Source organism: Rhinatrema bivittatum, chromosome 8, assembly GCF_901001135.1.
Source record: "Rhinatrema bivittatum chromosome 8, aRhiBiv1.1, whole genome shotgun sequence".
In the NCBI taxonomy this organism is placed as follows: domain Eukaryota; kingdom Metazoa; phylum Chordata; class Amphibia; order Gymnophiona; family Rhinatrematidae; genus Rhinatrema; species Rhinatrema bivittatum.
In genome coordinates, this window is record NC_042622.1 from 159,999,008 (window position 1) to 160,015,452 (window position 16,445).

Genomic DNA, 16,445 nt, shown 5'->3' on the forward strand with positions numbered 1-16,445 from the left:
CAAGCAACATTTGTTGAGGGTAAACTATTTGTTCATTTCAGTTGTGGACATTGTTCAGTGTGTAAAATCACGATCTTCTCCAAAATATTTGAAAATTTGTTTGACAAGAAACAATATAATTTGTATTATTTTCTACATATAACAGTAATTTTGTTGTTTTATTTATTTGCCTGTGACTAAAGATTTATGTGGCCAAGATCTCAAGAGCTTTAAACACCCATCTAGTGGGACATTACTGCTGTCTCCGGTTTTGTAAGCTTACAGCACCATTGGTTCTACATTGCCTAGAGTTAAATCATGAGTTCAAATCCTCAAATTTATTGTGATAGATCATATACCCTTGCATCATCTGAGAGGGATTCATGATTTAATTTTGACCTAAAAAGAACAAAGATGAATTTTTAAATTACTCTGGAACCACATGAACTTAATAGTTACCATCATATAATACTTGGGGATAACAACCAGCTAAATATATTTTGGAATCGTGTATCTTTCCGACCAGTGAATTGGATATATTTGTTGGCAATATCAAACATGAGAAGAAAAAATAGTAAAACATAATTTATTAGAATTTAAATGGTTTTGTATGAGTGTACTTTAAAATAAATGAATCTGATTCTTTCAATTATTGGATTAAAATGTAAATTTGTTATAAACCCATGTGAATATGTCCATTAAAAAAGTGATGTTCTGTGTTCCTGCATCAGTTTTCAAAAGATAAAAAGTAGACCAGGTTCACCGCTGAAGTTGAAAAGAGAAACAGCCCAATAGTAAGTTTGAGACGGATAGATTGTTTTAAAATTATTTTTGTCCAAAATCATTTGTATTGGTATTTGTTGTTTATAGTTTTTAGTGAAAACATCTAAGAATCAATTCGAGAGAAATGCCCCGATGCAGCTGATGGCGAAATATGTACATGGTTGTGGTTCTCTGCCGACTACAGCAATAATAGCATTTTAATGCTGAAAGCATAAGATAAGTACTGATTTGTCTGGGAATTTGATACTGACATTTTTAAAGATCACATTTTGGATATTGAGTTTTTATTATCACTTTAAGAATTTATTTAGACACATGATATTGACCAAAAAAGGAAGGGTGGAAGTTTTTTGACTGATGATTGGAATAGTGCAAGTAGCGATGGTAACACTTGCCAACCTCTGAAATCCTTTTCCTCCTAAAAAGAGAGCAAAAAAGTAATTGAAATTGAACAGTATAAAAAATATAAAGCATTGATTAAATTTGCTGATGACACTGATGGCACTAAATTATTCAAAGTTGTTAAATCACAGGATGATTGTGAGAAATTGCAAGAGGACTTTGCAAAACTAGGAGACCAGGCTTGCAAATGGCATATGAAATTTAATCTGAACAAGTGCAAAGTGATGCAGTTAGGGAAGAGTAACCCAAATTATACCTTTTATAATGCAAGGTTCCACATTAGGAGTCGCCATTCATGAAAAAGATCTAGGTGTCATTGTTGATATGTTGAAATCTTTTGCTCGGTATGCAGCAACAGCCAAGAAAGCAAATTGAATGCTAGGGATTATTAGGAAAGGATATTGGAGAATAAAACAGAGAATATCATAATGACGCTCTATCGCTCCATAATGCGACCTCATCTTGAGTATTGTATGCAGTTCTTGTCATCACATCTCAAAAAAGATATAGCAGAATTAGAAAAGGTACAGAGAAGGGCGACCAAAATAATAAAGGGGATGGAACGACGCCCCTATGAGGAAAGGCTAAAGAGGTTAGGAACCTTCAGCTTGGAGAAGAGACGGCTGAGGGGAGATATGAGTAGAATGGAACACATAAATGTTAATCAGTTTCTCTTTCAAAAGGTACAAAAACTAGGGGACACAATGAATTTGCTAGGTAATACATTTAAAACTAATAGGAGAATTATTATTATTATTTTTTTTTTACTCAATGAATAATTAAGCTCTGGAATTTGTTACCAGAGGATGTGGTTATAGCTATTCATCTAGCTGCTTTTAAAAACAGTTTGGACAAGTTTCTGGAGGAAAAATCCATAAACTATTATTAATGTGGAGGTACAAATATCCACTGCTTGCTTATTCTTATTCTAAGCAGCTTGGAATCTATCTGCTCCTTGGGATTCCACCAGCTACTTGTATTTTGGATTGGCCACTGTTGGAAACAAGATACTGGGCTTGATGGACCCTAGTTCTGACCCAGTATGGCAAGTCTTACGTTCTTATCTGATTGGTTGGTTAGTCACATGATTTCATTCTCAAAATATTCCCTTAACCTTTATATTTTGAACATTTGAGTCACATGACCTCATTCATGTACATCTGCTTTATGTTCTTATGTTATTGCTCTTTGTCTTTCACAGTTTGATGTGAAGGAAAAACTGATTGGCAGTTTTCTTTTTGGTACACATTTTTTTTACTTTTAATTATTAAAAACAACTATATTTTGGTGTATTTCTCTATGAAATCACTTTATTTCATGTGGATATTGTGAGTCATGAAGATACGTTGTTTTGAATCCTTTGTTACCTGGCAGTATTAGTGTTTGTTGCTGGTAGCCTCATTTTTTACCTGTTCTGTCTTCTGAATATTGTTAATTTATATGCTTTATGGATGTAAAAGGGGACCTTTGTTGGTCCTGTTGTCCCTCCCAGTGCATCCCTAGGTGTAAACAGACCATTTTCAGGAGATGGAAAGTGTGACTTTCTTTGAGACTGTCATTAAAGTGCTTTTCAAAAAACTTTTTTTGTGGATATTTGAACCTTCTAAGGACAGATCTAGAATCTTTGCCGTCACATACTCTGCTTCTTAGTTGACAAGGGAACTATTAGTGACAAGGGACATGAAGTGTTGGGGGTACCAAAATCACCAGCACAGTGAGATGTCTCTGGAGTGGGCTAGTAGGCTTTAGCCATGCCCCTATTTACATAAGCGGGTTCCTACTCACTCCTAGATGGACCACCCAAGTGGAATGGGCACTGGGAGATTAGAGCAGGAATCAGATACCCTTTTTTTCTCTCCCCCATGGTGGGAACCTCCGCAGGTTCCTGCCTTTGACAGTTTACGACCTGAATTTATGACCTGAATTTCTGTCACTGTGAGGCTTCTAGGGGTCATATCAGGGGTGGCCAACATTTCACACAAGAGCCAAGGGCTCAGAATGCCCAGTACCCCAAAGAGCCTCATATTTTCAAAAAACAATAGGTCATGTACGTTTGATGAACCAACGGATTCAGAAGTTGTGTGGGCTTTGAGAATGGCCAGAAGTCCAGCAATGTAGTCCTACCTTCAGGCACTCTGGTCCATGCAGCGTCCTTGAACCTCGTACCATATGTGCATCTTCTTCATAAGGCTTTGCTATTCAGATAGTCCCCCAATCTCAGGACTGTTTGGTGAGATTGCTGCTTCCGGACTCGCCAAAGCAGAGCTTGCAGCTGGTAAGCAAGCACCTGGAACCAGGAATGGATCTGATGACCTCCAGCCTGGATCATAGTGATGACAGATGCCACTCTGTCAGGCTGGGAGGCACAATGTCAGGAGCTGTTTGCTCAGGGTTGATGGCCTCCTGAGGAAGCAAGCTGGTTCACCAATTGTTTGGAAGCCAGGGTTATTTGACTGCCTTTCCTCATATTTGTGCCCTGGTTAGTAGGATGGGTGGTCAGAATGATGTCTGATGGGGACTCAGTGGTAACGTACATAAATCATCAGGGCAGAACTCGGAGTCCTCAAGTGTTGGAAATGGACATTCTTCTCCCTCGGGTGGAAATGAACTTACAGGCTTTGTCGGCATCAAACCTTGCAGGCATAGACAATATCCAAATGGACTAAGTCGCAGTATCGTAGATCCAGATGAATGGTCCCTTTCTCAAAGAGCCTTTGATAAGATTGTTGCAAAGTGGGATCTACCCGACTGGGACCTGTGCCCCTTCACATTCAGCCAGAATGTGAAGGGGCACAGATTCTTCAAATGGAACAGGGATGCTCGTTCATTTGGCATCAATGCCGTAGTTCAGATGTAGTTCACAGAGGCACTGTTATATGTTTTCATTCATTGGCCCATTATGGGCAGGCTTCTTCAAAGGATTGCTGAGTATCCAGGATCAGTGCTGCTGGTTGCGCCAGACTGGCCCTGCCAGCCATGGTATGCGGATCCTTGGCGACCGTTCTGCGACAATTGTGTGTCTTCCACTTCACAAGGAGTTGCTCTACCAGAGTCTGCCGTTTCACAAGCATCTGGATTGATTTCTTCTTATGGTGTGGCCCTTGAGAGGGTGTAATTAGTGAAGAAAGGTTACTTTCAGGCTGTGTAGCTATGCTGCGGAAAGGTAGAAAATTCTGCATTTCCTTAGCTTATGTGCGGGTTTGGTGTAGGTGTGAAGACTGGTTCTCTGGGCATCGTGTGCTCCTGGGGCTGGGCCTCTTCCAGTGGTTCTGGAATTTTTGCAGAAAGGCCTGTCTAAGGGGTTGGCTCTTAAAACTGTGAAGGTACAGGTAGTGGCGCTCTCTTGCTTTAGAGATTGTATCCTCTGTAGATTGCTCTCTTCTCATCTGGACGTTTCTTGGTTCCTGAGAGGTGTTAAGCGTATTAGACCTCCGCTCCAGTGCTGGTTCCACCTTGGGATCTGATTAATTCTTGATGTGATAACATCTCTGGACCTCTTAATTATTCTAAGAGTCAATAATCAAAGAATGTGCTTAGGAATGTGTGAGAGGAAAAGAAAGTAATTTAAGAAATTTGCCTTTTTTTTTTTAATCAAGAATGCTGTGGTTGCTCGGGTGTGTGCACGAGTTGGAAAATAGCCAGATGTACAAAAAGGAGGCCAAACTCTGGCTGATTCCACACAAACAAACTTTTTATTTACAAGCAAAACCAGAAGTACAGCACAGAGGCCACTTAACTGAGAGTCCCACAGCAATCCAGTATATGCAGTTCTTGCTTAAACTGACTTCGTGCTTTCTTATCCAAGGCTGCAGGGATGGATCTTCCCTGGCCTAGAATCCCTTGCTGGGTTGGCTTTTAATGAGGACCAGGCCAGATAACTGTGGCTGGTAGTTTTAAGTTGTTCTGAGGGAGTTTTCTTATACACTTCCTCACAAGAACACACTAAAGACTAATTTACCACAAGATCTCTCCTCTCCTCCAAAGTTTGTCACAAAATTACCAAGCAAATCAATACTTACCAATCCTTTTAAGCCACCAGCAAAATCGCCTTCTACTCTAAGAAATGAGGCTTGTTTCCTCTCTCTTTCCTGATTCCTGACATTCTAAACAGGATGTTCTTGGGCTCTCTCCAAACTCTGAACTGTCCCATTGTGGCTATACCACACATAGAGGGGAGGGCTATGGCAAATGGTTTAGTCCTCTTGTTACTCTACCACTCTCAATATGTTCCTTGCTGGGAGTAGCATAGACCTAGTGAAGAGACTATAGCCTGTTTGTGTGTGTGTGTGTGTATATATATATATATATATATATATATATATATATATATATACACCCTGTTTCCCCGAAAATAAGACATCCCCCGAAAATAAGACCTAGTAGAGGTTTTGCTGAATTGCTAAATATAAGACCTCCCCCGAAAGTAAGACCTAGCAAAGTTTTTATTTGGGAGCATGCCCGTCGCACATAACACCAGAGCATGCAGCTGTGATTTTTATACCCTGCAGGATTCACAGTTAGTTGTAATCACAAACCAGCATAACCAGACAACTATTCAGAATATGATAAATGTTCATTTTTTTGTTCAACAATATATGTGAATTCTTCTTCATGGAAAAATAAGACATCCCCTGAAAATAAGGCCTAGTGCATCTTTGGTAGCAAAAATTAATATAAGACACTGTCTTATTTTCGGGGAAACACGGTATATGGACTATGGATGCATGCAAATGCGCATCCCAGAAGAGACAGGCTCTTTTATTTGCATAAACTTCTATCCTGCTTCCTTCAAAATAGAATTTTCAATGCAAGTTAGAGTTTTCAATATATAAATACATACATAAAAACAAACTTAAAACAGGTAACATTAAACATAACTACCAAGGTGCAGAACAAGACTCCATAATGTAAAGATGTTCTAGGTGGAACAATTTCTTCTATATAATAATGTACTGTATATCTGACAGTTGTAGAGTTCCTGGGGCTATGAGACTTGGGATATTATAGAAACTGAGTAAGCCGTAAGGTTTTTTTTTTTCTTTGAAGAACAATTACGCCATTTTTTTTCTTGTGCTGACAACTTATCCCAATGTATTTTTTTTTTCCAGTTCCAACATTTATAAGCTCCCGGATGTTTCTGAAGATGGAGGTGACCTACCCTCAGCAGTCAGTGGTATGTACAGAAGCAGTTGGATCTTTTACCCAAGCTGAGTGTTTTTTGGATGGATAAATGATTGGTCTTCAGACTAGTAGAATGAATTTGTTTGTATCACTGCTAAAAAGTTTCAGGTGGTAGATATTAATTTTTGGATTTCTCATTTAGCAAATAATGTTTTGGGTTACTTGCCAAGAACTTGTGACTTGGATTGGCCACTATTGGAGACAAGATACTGGGCTTGATCTGACCATATCTTATGTTCTTATATAAAGTACTGTAGTTTGGCTGCCATGTTAGTCCACTTGAATATGTGGAAATAGAGGCCAACAAACAAAATATAAAGTGATACCTTTTTATTGGACAAAACAAATACATCTTGAGTAGCTGCTCCCTTCATTGTTTTGACTTAAATGAAGGAAATGTAGCTTCCAAAAGATAACCAATAAAGGGGGTAATTTTGTAACAGCCTGCAGAAGAAAGTTGGCAAATAAACACATTAAATCAGTTTAAAAAGAGAACTTAAATGTTTGTTTTGAAAGCTATCTCTCAAATCTACATTTACACCTGTTAATTTGTGTGCTAAATTTTCTGAGTGCTTTTTTAAGTGCAAAAGTATGCACATAAGTGGATACCCTGCACCTGAGAGCACCTCCACTCAGTCCAGGTAAATTTAGGTGTACATCAGGTGGGCAATTTTATACCAAATATCAGGCCAACGGAGTGCACTGTTAGCCGGCATTTGGACGTGCGTTTTGGACGCGCTAGCTTTACCCCTTATTCAGTAAGGAGTAATAGCACGTTCAAAACGCGCGTCCAACCCCCCCCTGAACCTAATAGCGCGCGCAACATGCAAATGCATGTTGATGGCCCTATTAGGTATTCCCGCAAGATTCAGAAAGCAAAATGTGCAGCCAAGCCGCACATTTTGCTTTCAGAAATTAGCGCCTACCCAAAGGTAGGCACTAGTTTCTGCCGGCACCGGCAGAAACTAGCCTACCGGCTTTTCTGAACACCCTCCGACTTAATATCATGGCGATATTAAGTCGGAGGACCCAAAAGTTTAAAAAAGTTAAAAAAATAAAATTTAAAATGGGCCCGCGGCTGGCGGGTCGAAAACCGGACGCTCAATTTCGCCGGCGTCCGGTTTCCGAACCCATGGCTGTCAGCGGGCTCGAGAACCGACGCCAGCAAAATTGAGCGTCTGCTGTCAAACCCGCTGACAGCTGCTGCTTCCATCAAAAAATAGGCACTAGGGACGAGCTAGTGTCCCTAGCGCCTCTTTTTACCGCCTGCCCTAATTAAAATAAATTAAAATACTGAATCATGCGCACAGGAGAGCGGGCGCTCGCCCGCTCTCCTGCGATTTTACTGTATCGGCCCGTATGTAAGAAGAAAAATGAAGGCTCAACAACTGAGGAACATTCTTTATTTTATTTTTATAAATTCTCTCTTTTTTGAGCCATTGAAAATACAACCAGGCTTTCAGATTAACAAAAGCATATACAAAAATGACAACAGCGTATACCTATAATCTCTTACATGAGCTATTATGCCACCATTCTCAATGATCCTTAACTTTTTCGAGTAATCCTTAACCAGAATTATACCTCCCCCACACACCAATCACTCCCGCATTCATGCATCTTGTAAAATGAAATAGGACAGAACTCCTACTACATTTTTTTTTTTTTTGTGGAACTACAAAAAGAATTCCAGCAAAAATATGTACTGCATAGGAAATAAGAGCATTGTGTTCACTGATAATCATCTCCCTTCTTCATAAGGGATCCCCCAACATTACCAGTATGACTCATTAAAACATTTTTAACTACCTTTTCCCATAAAGAAAAATAGCTGCTTTGAGCAGCCAATGCTTTAGGGTGGTGGAAATTATGCAGAAAAAAAACCTATTCAACGTAGCAGTTTGTCATTAAAAGTTTCCAACTATGAAATGTTGGAAGTTCATTACTCTTAGGAACACTCTTAATATAAACTGAATCACCAAAAAGAGTGCTTCCTAACTTACAATAATCTTTATAATCTTTATTATTTTTTTAGATTTTTGTTGTTATACCAAGCACAATGACTACCATTCATGAAAATAAAATCTCAAAAAATATACACAACTCAAATCTCTTAATAGTTAAAAAGGCTTATTCATACCGAAAACTGGATTCACAGCAATGACTTCCTCTGTTTGTAATTATCACAAGCCAAAAAACTTTCTAACGATAATTGTATTTAAAAAGCGATTTTGCTTAAAAATATACTTTATAGTGGACATTAGGTAAGTTTTCAAGGTGTTTTAATCAAAAATGTTCTCAACTTTCTCATAAGACTGGGATTGTAGCCAAAGATCAGGAACTGCTGATGCACACTTTTCAGAGGCTGCCAATAATCTTCTGGATTTCTTAAGGAGCCATAAATGTTCCCTGCTTTTATCCCATCTTATATGTAACAACTGAGGTTTTTTTTGGGGGGGGGGGAGGTTTATGTTTATTTAAGATACCACTGTTTGTTTTTTCATAATTTGTAGGTGCGATTCTTTTTGAAAAATATTTTGCTTCTCATTTTGGTTGATGAGCTATTAATATGCACCATTTAGGAGAGAGCCCACAGAAACTCACGATCTCACTGCCTGAATGTGGGGACTGGCCGAGCAAAATCCTCTGGGCTGGAGCAGTAAATGCTCTGACTCCAGCCTTTTCTCTTGCAATTTTACTTTATTAACTTCACACAGCAAAATAAACTTCACAATTCTGCCTACCTTTGCAGTCCTCTGTACACACAACTTCCCAGGGTGGTTCAGGAGCTCCTACTCCTGGAGGATGGGCCTCTCTATCCCAGGTGTCTTACCCTCTTATTCCTCTCTAGCTGGTCATGCCCTATAAGCTCATCCTGTCCTGCAGGGTCCCACCCTTAAAGCATTCTTCTTTTTTGGGTTTTAAGATTGACCAGGCATCTAGTCTGGTCCTGCCCAGGTTTATGGGGGGAAATAGGGGTATTTTCTCACACTGCACTATATTTATTTCAGTTCCATCTTTCAGACAGGTACAGTAGGTTATATACTTTTTTTTTTTATTAAGTAAAAGCAACTTCATAGAAAGTGTTCTCTCCTTTCATATTTCCAGGTTATGTATGTGCCACTGCTTGTCCCATTGACTCTGACTGTAAACATTTCTAATTATTTTAAGGATTTTATATGATGTTAGAACATTCATGTCAAATTTCCACTGGATTGTGGATTACTGGGGCTGTGCATGAACATTTTTTTTTATCATTTCTTTAAAAAAAAATAAAATAAAAATGTTTAGTTTATTAGGATTTGGTTGCTTGCCTTTTTTTGTATATAATCAAAGCAATTTACAATACAATAAAATTAAATGTCAATTTAAAAACCATATTAATAGGATAAAATAACATAAAAATAAAATAGGGAATAAGATGGGACAAAAAACCATATGAGAACATACAGTAATTCAAAATAAAACAACAAAAAACATACAAAACAAGGTTAAACCAGTTAAATAATCAAAGTAAAATAGCAAGATATAAAAAAAACATAACTGAGGATACATCAAATAGGACAGAACATCAGACAAACACTATAAATCAATTAAAACAAGAACAAAAGTTACATAACAAACAATACCTGAAAAAGATCAGTATAAAAATGCTAAAATCATACCTATGTATAAGGAGATAAAGAAAGAATAGAACCTGATTAGTTGTTGCAGGCTAAAGAGAAAATATGTTTTGAGGGTCTCCCTAAATTTAACATAATCTTTCTTAAGATGAAGTGCCAAAGGAAAAGAATTCTAAAGGCTGGGGACCAGATAGGAGAAACTTGATTCTTGTGTGACCTTCATTCTGTCTTTGACTAAAGGAAGGGTTAGTAGCTCCTGTTGAGAAGAACAGAAGGTCCTAATTGGGCGATAAATCAGAAGAAAATTAGAAAGATAGGATGGTGTGCCCCAGGTTTAAAAGTTAAACAAGCAATCTTAAAATGTCAAGTCTGCTGTTAAAAAAAATAAAAAATGAAACACTCCTAGGCTGTCCTCCATTACTCTCCCCACTTCCTGACCCTCTAGTTGAAAACGTCTTCATGGGGCAGGAACAATCCCTAGTCACTCTTGCCTCCCACCACTACCACTAATGCAACTGATATTGACAGACCAAAGCTGGTGCCATTGTCCATTTTTTGCCATAAAAAAGTGCCACTGGTCAACCTTAGGTTGGCTGTACACACGACAAGTGCAGAGAAATCTTTGTTGGTCAACTGAATGTATTTATTATATTATTCAAATATGGCAGCTCCACATATACATCATTAGTATTTCAAAGCAGAAGTCCCCCGACATGGACCCCGTGTTTCGCCAGTCCGGCTGTGTCGGGAGGGACATAAAATTTGTTCCTCGGGTTTAACCTTGTTTTGTATGCGTCAGGAGGGACATAAAATTTGTTCCTCGGGTTTAACCTTGTTTTGTATGCGTCAGGAGGGACATAAAATTTGTCCCTCCTGACGCAGCCGGACTGGCGAAACATGGGGTCCGTGTCGGGGGACTTCTGCTTTGAAATACTAATGATGTATATGTGGAGCTGCCATATTTGAATAATATAATAAATACATTCAGTTGACCAACAAAGATTTCTCTGCACTTGTGTGTACAACTATACTGTTGAGTGCAGTACCTGCTCCAGTAGCGGTTCTTTTGGAGCAACCTTAGGTTGGCATCATTTTTTTTTTTTTTTTTTAATAGAAAAACTTAAACTGGTGCTAACCTCGCTCTGCCAGTGTCATTTGCTGTAGTGGCACCTGTGAGATAGGAGCGACCAAGAATTTCTCTGTCTGTTAGTTTTTCCTTCGCTTTAAAAACAAACTGAAATGAAACGGTTTTTGGTGGGCCAGAGGTTATCCAGTTGTAAGCCTTGTATCAATCATTAAATTGTGTGATTGTGGACATGCCTGCTAGTCCACTTCTCCTTTGTTTGTCACACAGAGATTCATAATTACCTACGCAAACAATTGGTCGCATTTTCACTTATGAGCTCATTAGCAAAATGTTCTGAGTAGGTTTCTGACACTTCTAAGAACCTCACCTAAGGCCTCATTTACTAAGCATCTTTCCAATAGACATAGAATGGGACAAAAGCCTTAGTAAATCAGGCCCTTAGATTGTACCAAAGCCCAAAGGTTTTAGCAATGCAGATATTCTATACAGGGTCTCCATAACAATCCTCTTACCCTGTAGGAATGTTTCAGTCACTTGGCAGTCGATATTCAGTGCCATTTGTCTGGTCGAGTTCAGACTTACCTGGACAAATGGCAGGATTTGAAAATGCTGACTGCTTCTGAGTTAGCCGACTGAAACTTAAGTTGGAAATCTGAGAGGCATTCCAGGAGTGTTTCTGGGCAGAAATAATTTAACCAAATAAGTTATTTGGCAAACTCTAATATTCAGTTCACTGGCTAACTCTGGTCATGCCATAAAACAATCTGAAAATTAGATGGATAAACTTATCTAACTTTAAGATAGCCGGGTATATTCAGTGACACAGTCACACCACTAAATATCCCAGCTAGATTAACAGAACAGCAGCTGAAAATGAACCCCTTGGTTTTCTTGCCTCTAAACTTGTAATGTTCAGCTGTACTAGTATTAATAGTAATTTCTGTCTCTAATACCCCAGACATCAACGATAGATTGTCTGCACTCAGAGCTCGAACAATGAAGGATTTTGAAAATGTGAGTAAAAATTTATGATCCATTATTACTTAAAATTGGTCTGAAATGTAAGTCTCTCCCTCACCCATCCATGCAGGGACTGCCCCTTTGTGCTTCCAGGTGAGCTGGACTAGGATCTGGCACCATTAATCTTCATTTATAGCTGTCTGGGGATTTTATCCCTATTTTATATCTTCCTACCCCTAAAATGCACCAGGGCTCTGTCCAGAAATCTGCAATCATGCACCCTGAATCTGGCCACTAGGAATCAATCTTCCATGACTCCCTCTATCCCCTCTGCAGCAGTCCAACCCGGGGAGCAAAAGACTTACTTTAGGGATCAAATAAGGGATCGTTTTCTATTTTATACTTTCCAAACCCACAATCCTCTGAGGACCTTTCCCAAGCTAACTGGTGTCCTACATTAGGAGATAGGGCTCTATAACTTTAGCCTCAGAATGGGAAGGGAACAAAGACCCTACAGTTCAACTGCTAAATGAAGGGAGCAAGCAAGTGTCTTTTATAGCTTATTCCCTGGATGGAAAGACAGGTGAGTATCAGATATGTCAGTTACGCCGATGGGTGGCGAGCATCCGATGAGTCAGACCCCACCCCACCCCTGACAGATTGGTGAGTGAGGGAGCGTCCAACGGGTTAGATCCCAACCCTGACAGATGGGCAAGTAAGCAAGTGTCCAACAGATCGGAACCCGCCCCCCCACCCATGGGAGGAGAGGGCCTGACCTGTCGGACGCTTTGCCACTTGCCTGCTTGTCAGGGATGGGGGAAGGGCTGATGGACACTTGCCCACCACCCATCCTTTGGTGGGGGGAGGAAGGCTGACATGATGGATGTGCTCTAGCCCACTTGGGGTCTGACCTGTTGGATGCTCCCTTGCTTGCCTGTCTGTCAGGGGTGGGTGGGGTCTGAACTGTTGTACACTTGCTTGCTTGCCTGTCTATTGGAATTGGAGGTCTAACCAGTTGGATGCTTCTTTGCTTGCCCCTCGGGGTAGGAGTAGGATTTGACTCATCTGATGCTTGCCCACCTATCCATTGGAGTAGCTGACACTACAATGGCCAGACTAGGTATTTTGAGGGGAGGAGGATATAAAATAGGGATAAAATCCCCAGATAGTTGGGAATGAAGACTCATGGAACCCAGCTGGTAGGGCCTTCCTGTCGGCAGGCCTCGAGACATGCCTCATCTCACCAAGGGTATCCCTGGCAGGGACCTAGACAGCACGGATGAAGAAGGGAATCCAGATTCCTTGGAAGATGAGGAAATCCCACCAGCTTTGGAGCCATATCAGGCCATGTTGCATTTTTTCCATAGAGATGAATTACTGGCCCTGGCTTTCCAGACCCTGAAGACTTTGGGAGTTCCTGGGGCGGCCTGTATGAAGGAACCAAAGAAGAATCCCATTCTGGTGTGTCTACAGAAAGCCTCTTGCTATTTTCCGGTGCTGGAAGCCATCCAGGAGTTAATTGTCCTGGATGGCTGAAGCGAGTTTTAAAGGTGGTCAAGCATTAGAAGCCTTATACCCACTGGATCCGACGGCGAGAGAACACCTGTGTTTCCCTAAAGTGGATGCGCTACTCTGCGCAAGCAACAACTATCCCAGTGGAGAGAGAAGCAGCGTTAAAGGATACGCATGATAGGCGGATAGAGTCCATCCTTAAGCAAGTCTTTGACATGACAGCAATGACTTTACAGATTGCTTCCTGTTGTGCCCTGGTGGCTCACTCGTGCCTTCTCCTCTCTAGAGAGGTGGATGATGTGGGCGTATTCCAGAGAAGCTATGGAGCTCGCCGCTGTCTTTTCAGCTGACGTGAGCTCTGTCCTAGCACGTACCTCGGCCAGAGGAGTGGCCTTAGCGGCCAGAAGACAGCTATAACTACAAAATTGGTCAGCAGACATGACCTCTAAGGCACACCTCACAAAGATGCCCTTTAAGGGATCACTCCTCTTTGGAAGTGAATTGGAAAAGCTGGCCAGTAAGTGGGGTGAATCTCCAGTGCCCTGGCTACCGGAAGATGAAAAAGCAGTTACAACCCCCTCACCTATGAGGGGGTTGATCTAGGGGCTCCCAACGCTTTCGTCTCTACAGAAACTCGACATTTCAGAGGCCTCTGTCCTCAGGGAGGTCTCAGTCCTTTCAGAGTTGACAGCCCAAGAGAGGGGCAGGTTCAGCCCGAACTCTCCAGTGAAGTTTTGCTGACCCATTCACGGAACGAAGAGATAGGGGGGTCGACTATCCCTCTTCTACCAGCAGTTGGTCGAGATCACGTTGGATAAATTGGTACTGGATGTCATACGAGAAGGATACACACTAGAGCAGGGGTCAGGAACCTTTTTGGCTGAGAGAGCCATAAACGCCACATATTTTAAAATGTAATTCCATGAGAGCCATACAATATGTTTAAAACTAAATACAAGTAAATGTGTGCATTTTATGTAAGATCACACTTTTAAAGTACAATAAGTCTCTGAAAATATTACACCAGGCCTTAAGACACCAATACATCTCCTATTAGGAAAACGGACCAAGTCAGGCTGCTATGGAGTCCTACACAGAAACTACATGCCAGCAGAAAACCTCACCTGAATCACGTGCTGACCCTCGCCTAACATAGAATAAAGAGACCAAAACACACAACTAGAAGCATGCAGAAAAAACTGAATTGGAAACTGCAACAAGCCAGAGTCTCTGTATGCAGTGTAACAAAGGATAAAATAAACATCACCCATCCTTATAAAACAAATCAAGAAATATAAAATCATCAGCAGTAAAACTGTACTAACAAAAAGAACATATTTCGAAACAGCTGATGAGTGGAATATCCAATAATTAAAAACTCATATAAAAAATTTCCAGATACCAACAAAATATTTCAAAATAGCAGACACAAAGACCCAGTAATGAAAAATAATAAGGATACAACAAATTTTTTGCTCTGCATACCTGGGAACGTTTGATATCCAGGTGTCCTGAGATTGTTCTGAATTAGCAGGAGGAGGGGTGGTTTGCTTGGAACTTTCTCCTCTCTCAGTCACATACCAGCGCTCTCTCACACACTGGCTCTCAATTACACACCTATACACACATGCTCTCAGTCACTCACATATACACATGCTTTTTCTCTTTCACTTATATAGGCTCTTAATTACACATTTACACACATGCTGTCTATCTTTTCACGCTTACACACACAGGCTTTCAATCACATAAATAGCACATAAATAGCCCTTGTTAATTGTAACTGCTTCTCTTCATCACGTTATTTATGTTTTTTGGTTGTATTATCCGCACCCCTGTTTTCTGTAAACCGACATGATGTGAACGAGTTCATGAATGCCGGTATAAAAAAACCATAAATAAATAAATAAATACATGCTGTCTTTTTCTCTCACACAGACTCTCATTCACATGCTTACAAACATGTCCTCTCTCTCTCTCTCTCTCTCATTTACACACAGGCTCTCAATCACATACTCACATGCTCCATCACCTAAACCAGCTCTCAATCACACACAGACACACATGCTCTCTCTTACTTATACACACAGGCTCTTAATCATACATACACATGATTTCTCTCACACACAAAGGATCTCAATCATACACACATACTCTTTCACACAAACAGGTTTTCAATCACAAACTTACACATACAGGTTCCCAATCGTAAACTTACATTCATGCTCTCTCTCTCACGGGCAGGCTCTCAATCACAGACATACTCTCTTTCACATATACAGGCTCTCAATCATTCACATACATGCAATCTCTCACTCACACACACAGGATCTCAAACACACATGCTTGCTCGCTCATTCACTCTCTGTCTCCCCCACCCCCACCCCCACCCTGGGAACTCGCGGCAGCAGCAGCCTCCTCCCAACGCTAACCTCCTTCATTTTCAGTCCTCGCGGAGGAGGAGTCCCATCGGCCGCAGTTGAAGCTCTTCTTTATTTTCCTCTGAGCCGTGCTGCACAGTCTTCTTTTCGTTGGACCGACGCTGACCACACTAGCGTGGTCTCTTCTTCCCGCGCACGCACCCGATGCTCACCACTTCCTCTTCCGGGCCGCGGGGGGCAGGAAGAAGAGAGCATGCCGGTGCCGCCGACTCCAGCTATTCTGCCGCGTTCCGCCCGGGCTGACAACATTTTAAGCCCGGGCGGAGGAGGACCGGGGAGCAGCTGGGTCAGCGGGGGACTGGAAAGTGTGGCGACACACTGATTTAGATTTGTCTGCGAGCCAGATGCAGCCATCAAAAGAGCCATATCTGGCTCGCGAGCCATGGGTTCCTGACCCCTGCACTAGAGTTTCGCAGCACTCCTCAGGATATTTTCAAGATGTCTCCTTGCCTCTCCCAGCACAAGAAGCAGGCAGTG

The 16,445-nt window shown here is 41.0% G+C and overlaps 1 protein-coding gene across 4 annotated transcripts in view; it reads left to right on the top strand.

The window, feature by feature from the left end:
- The window catches only part of LOC115098072 (CDK5 regulatory subunit-associated protein 2-like), a 143,360-nt gene that overhangs the window by 13,557 nt on the left and 113,358 nt on the right, over positions 1 to 16,445 (top strand). For 3 of the 4 annotated variants that reach the window (XM_029614375.1, XM_029614373.1, XM_029614376.1), the window contains 2 exons: positions 6,273 to 6,337; positions 12,014 to 12,069. In XM_029614375.1, the coding sequence (XP_029470235.1) occupies positions 12,052 to 12,069 (18 nt within the window). In that variant the 5' untranslated portion in view covers positions 6,273 to 6,337; positions 12,014 to 12,051. The remainder of the gene's footprint in view (positions 1 to 6,272; positions 6,338 to 12,013; positions 12,070 to 16,445) is intronic. The other variant, XM_029614374.1, reaches the window with a different exon arrangement.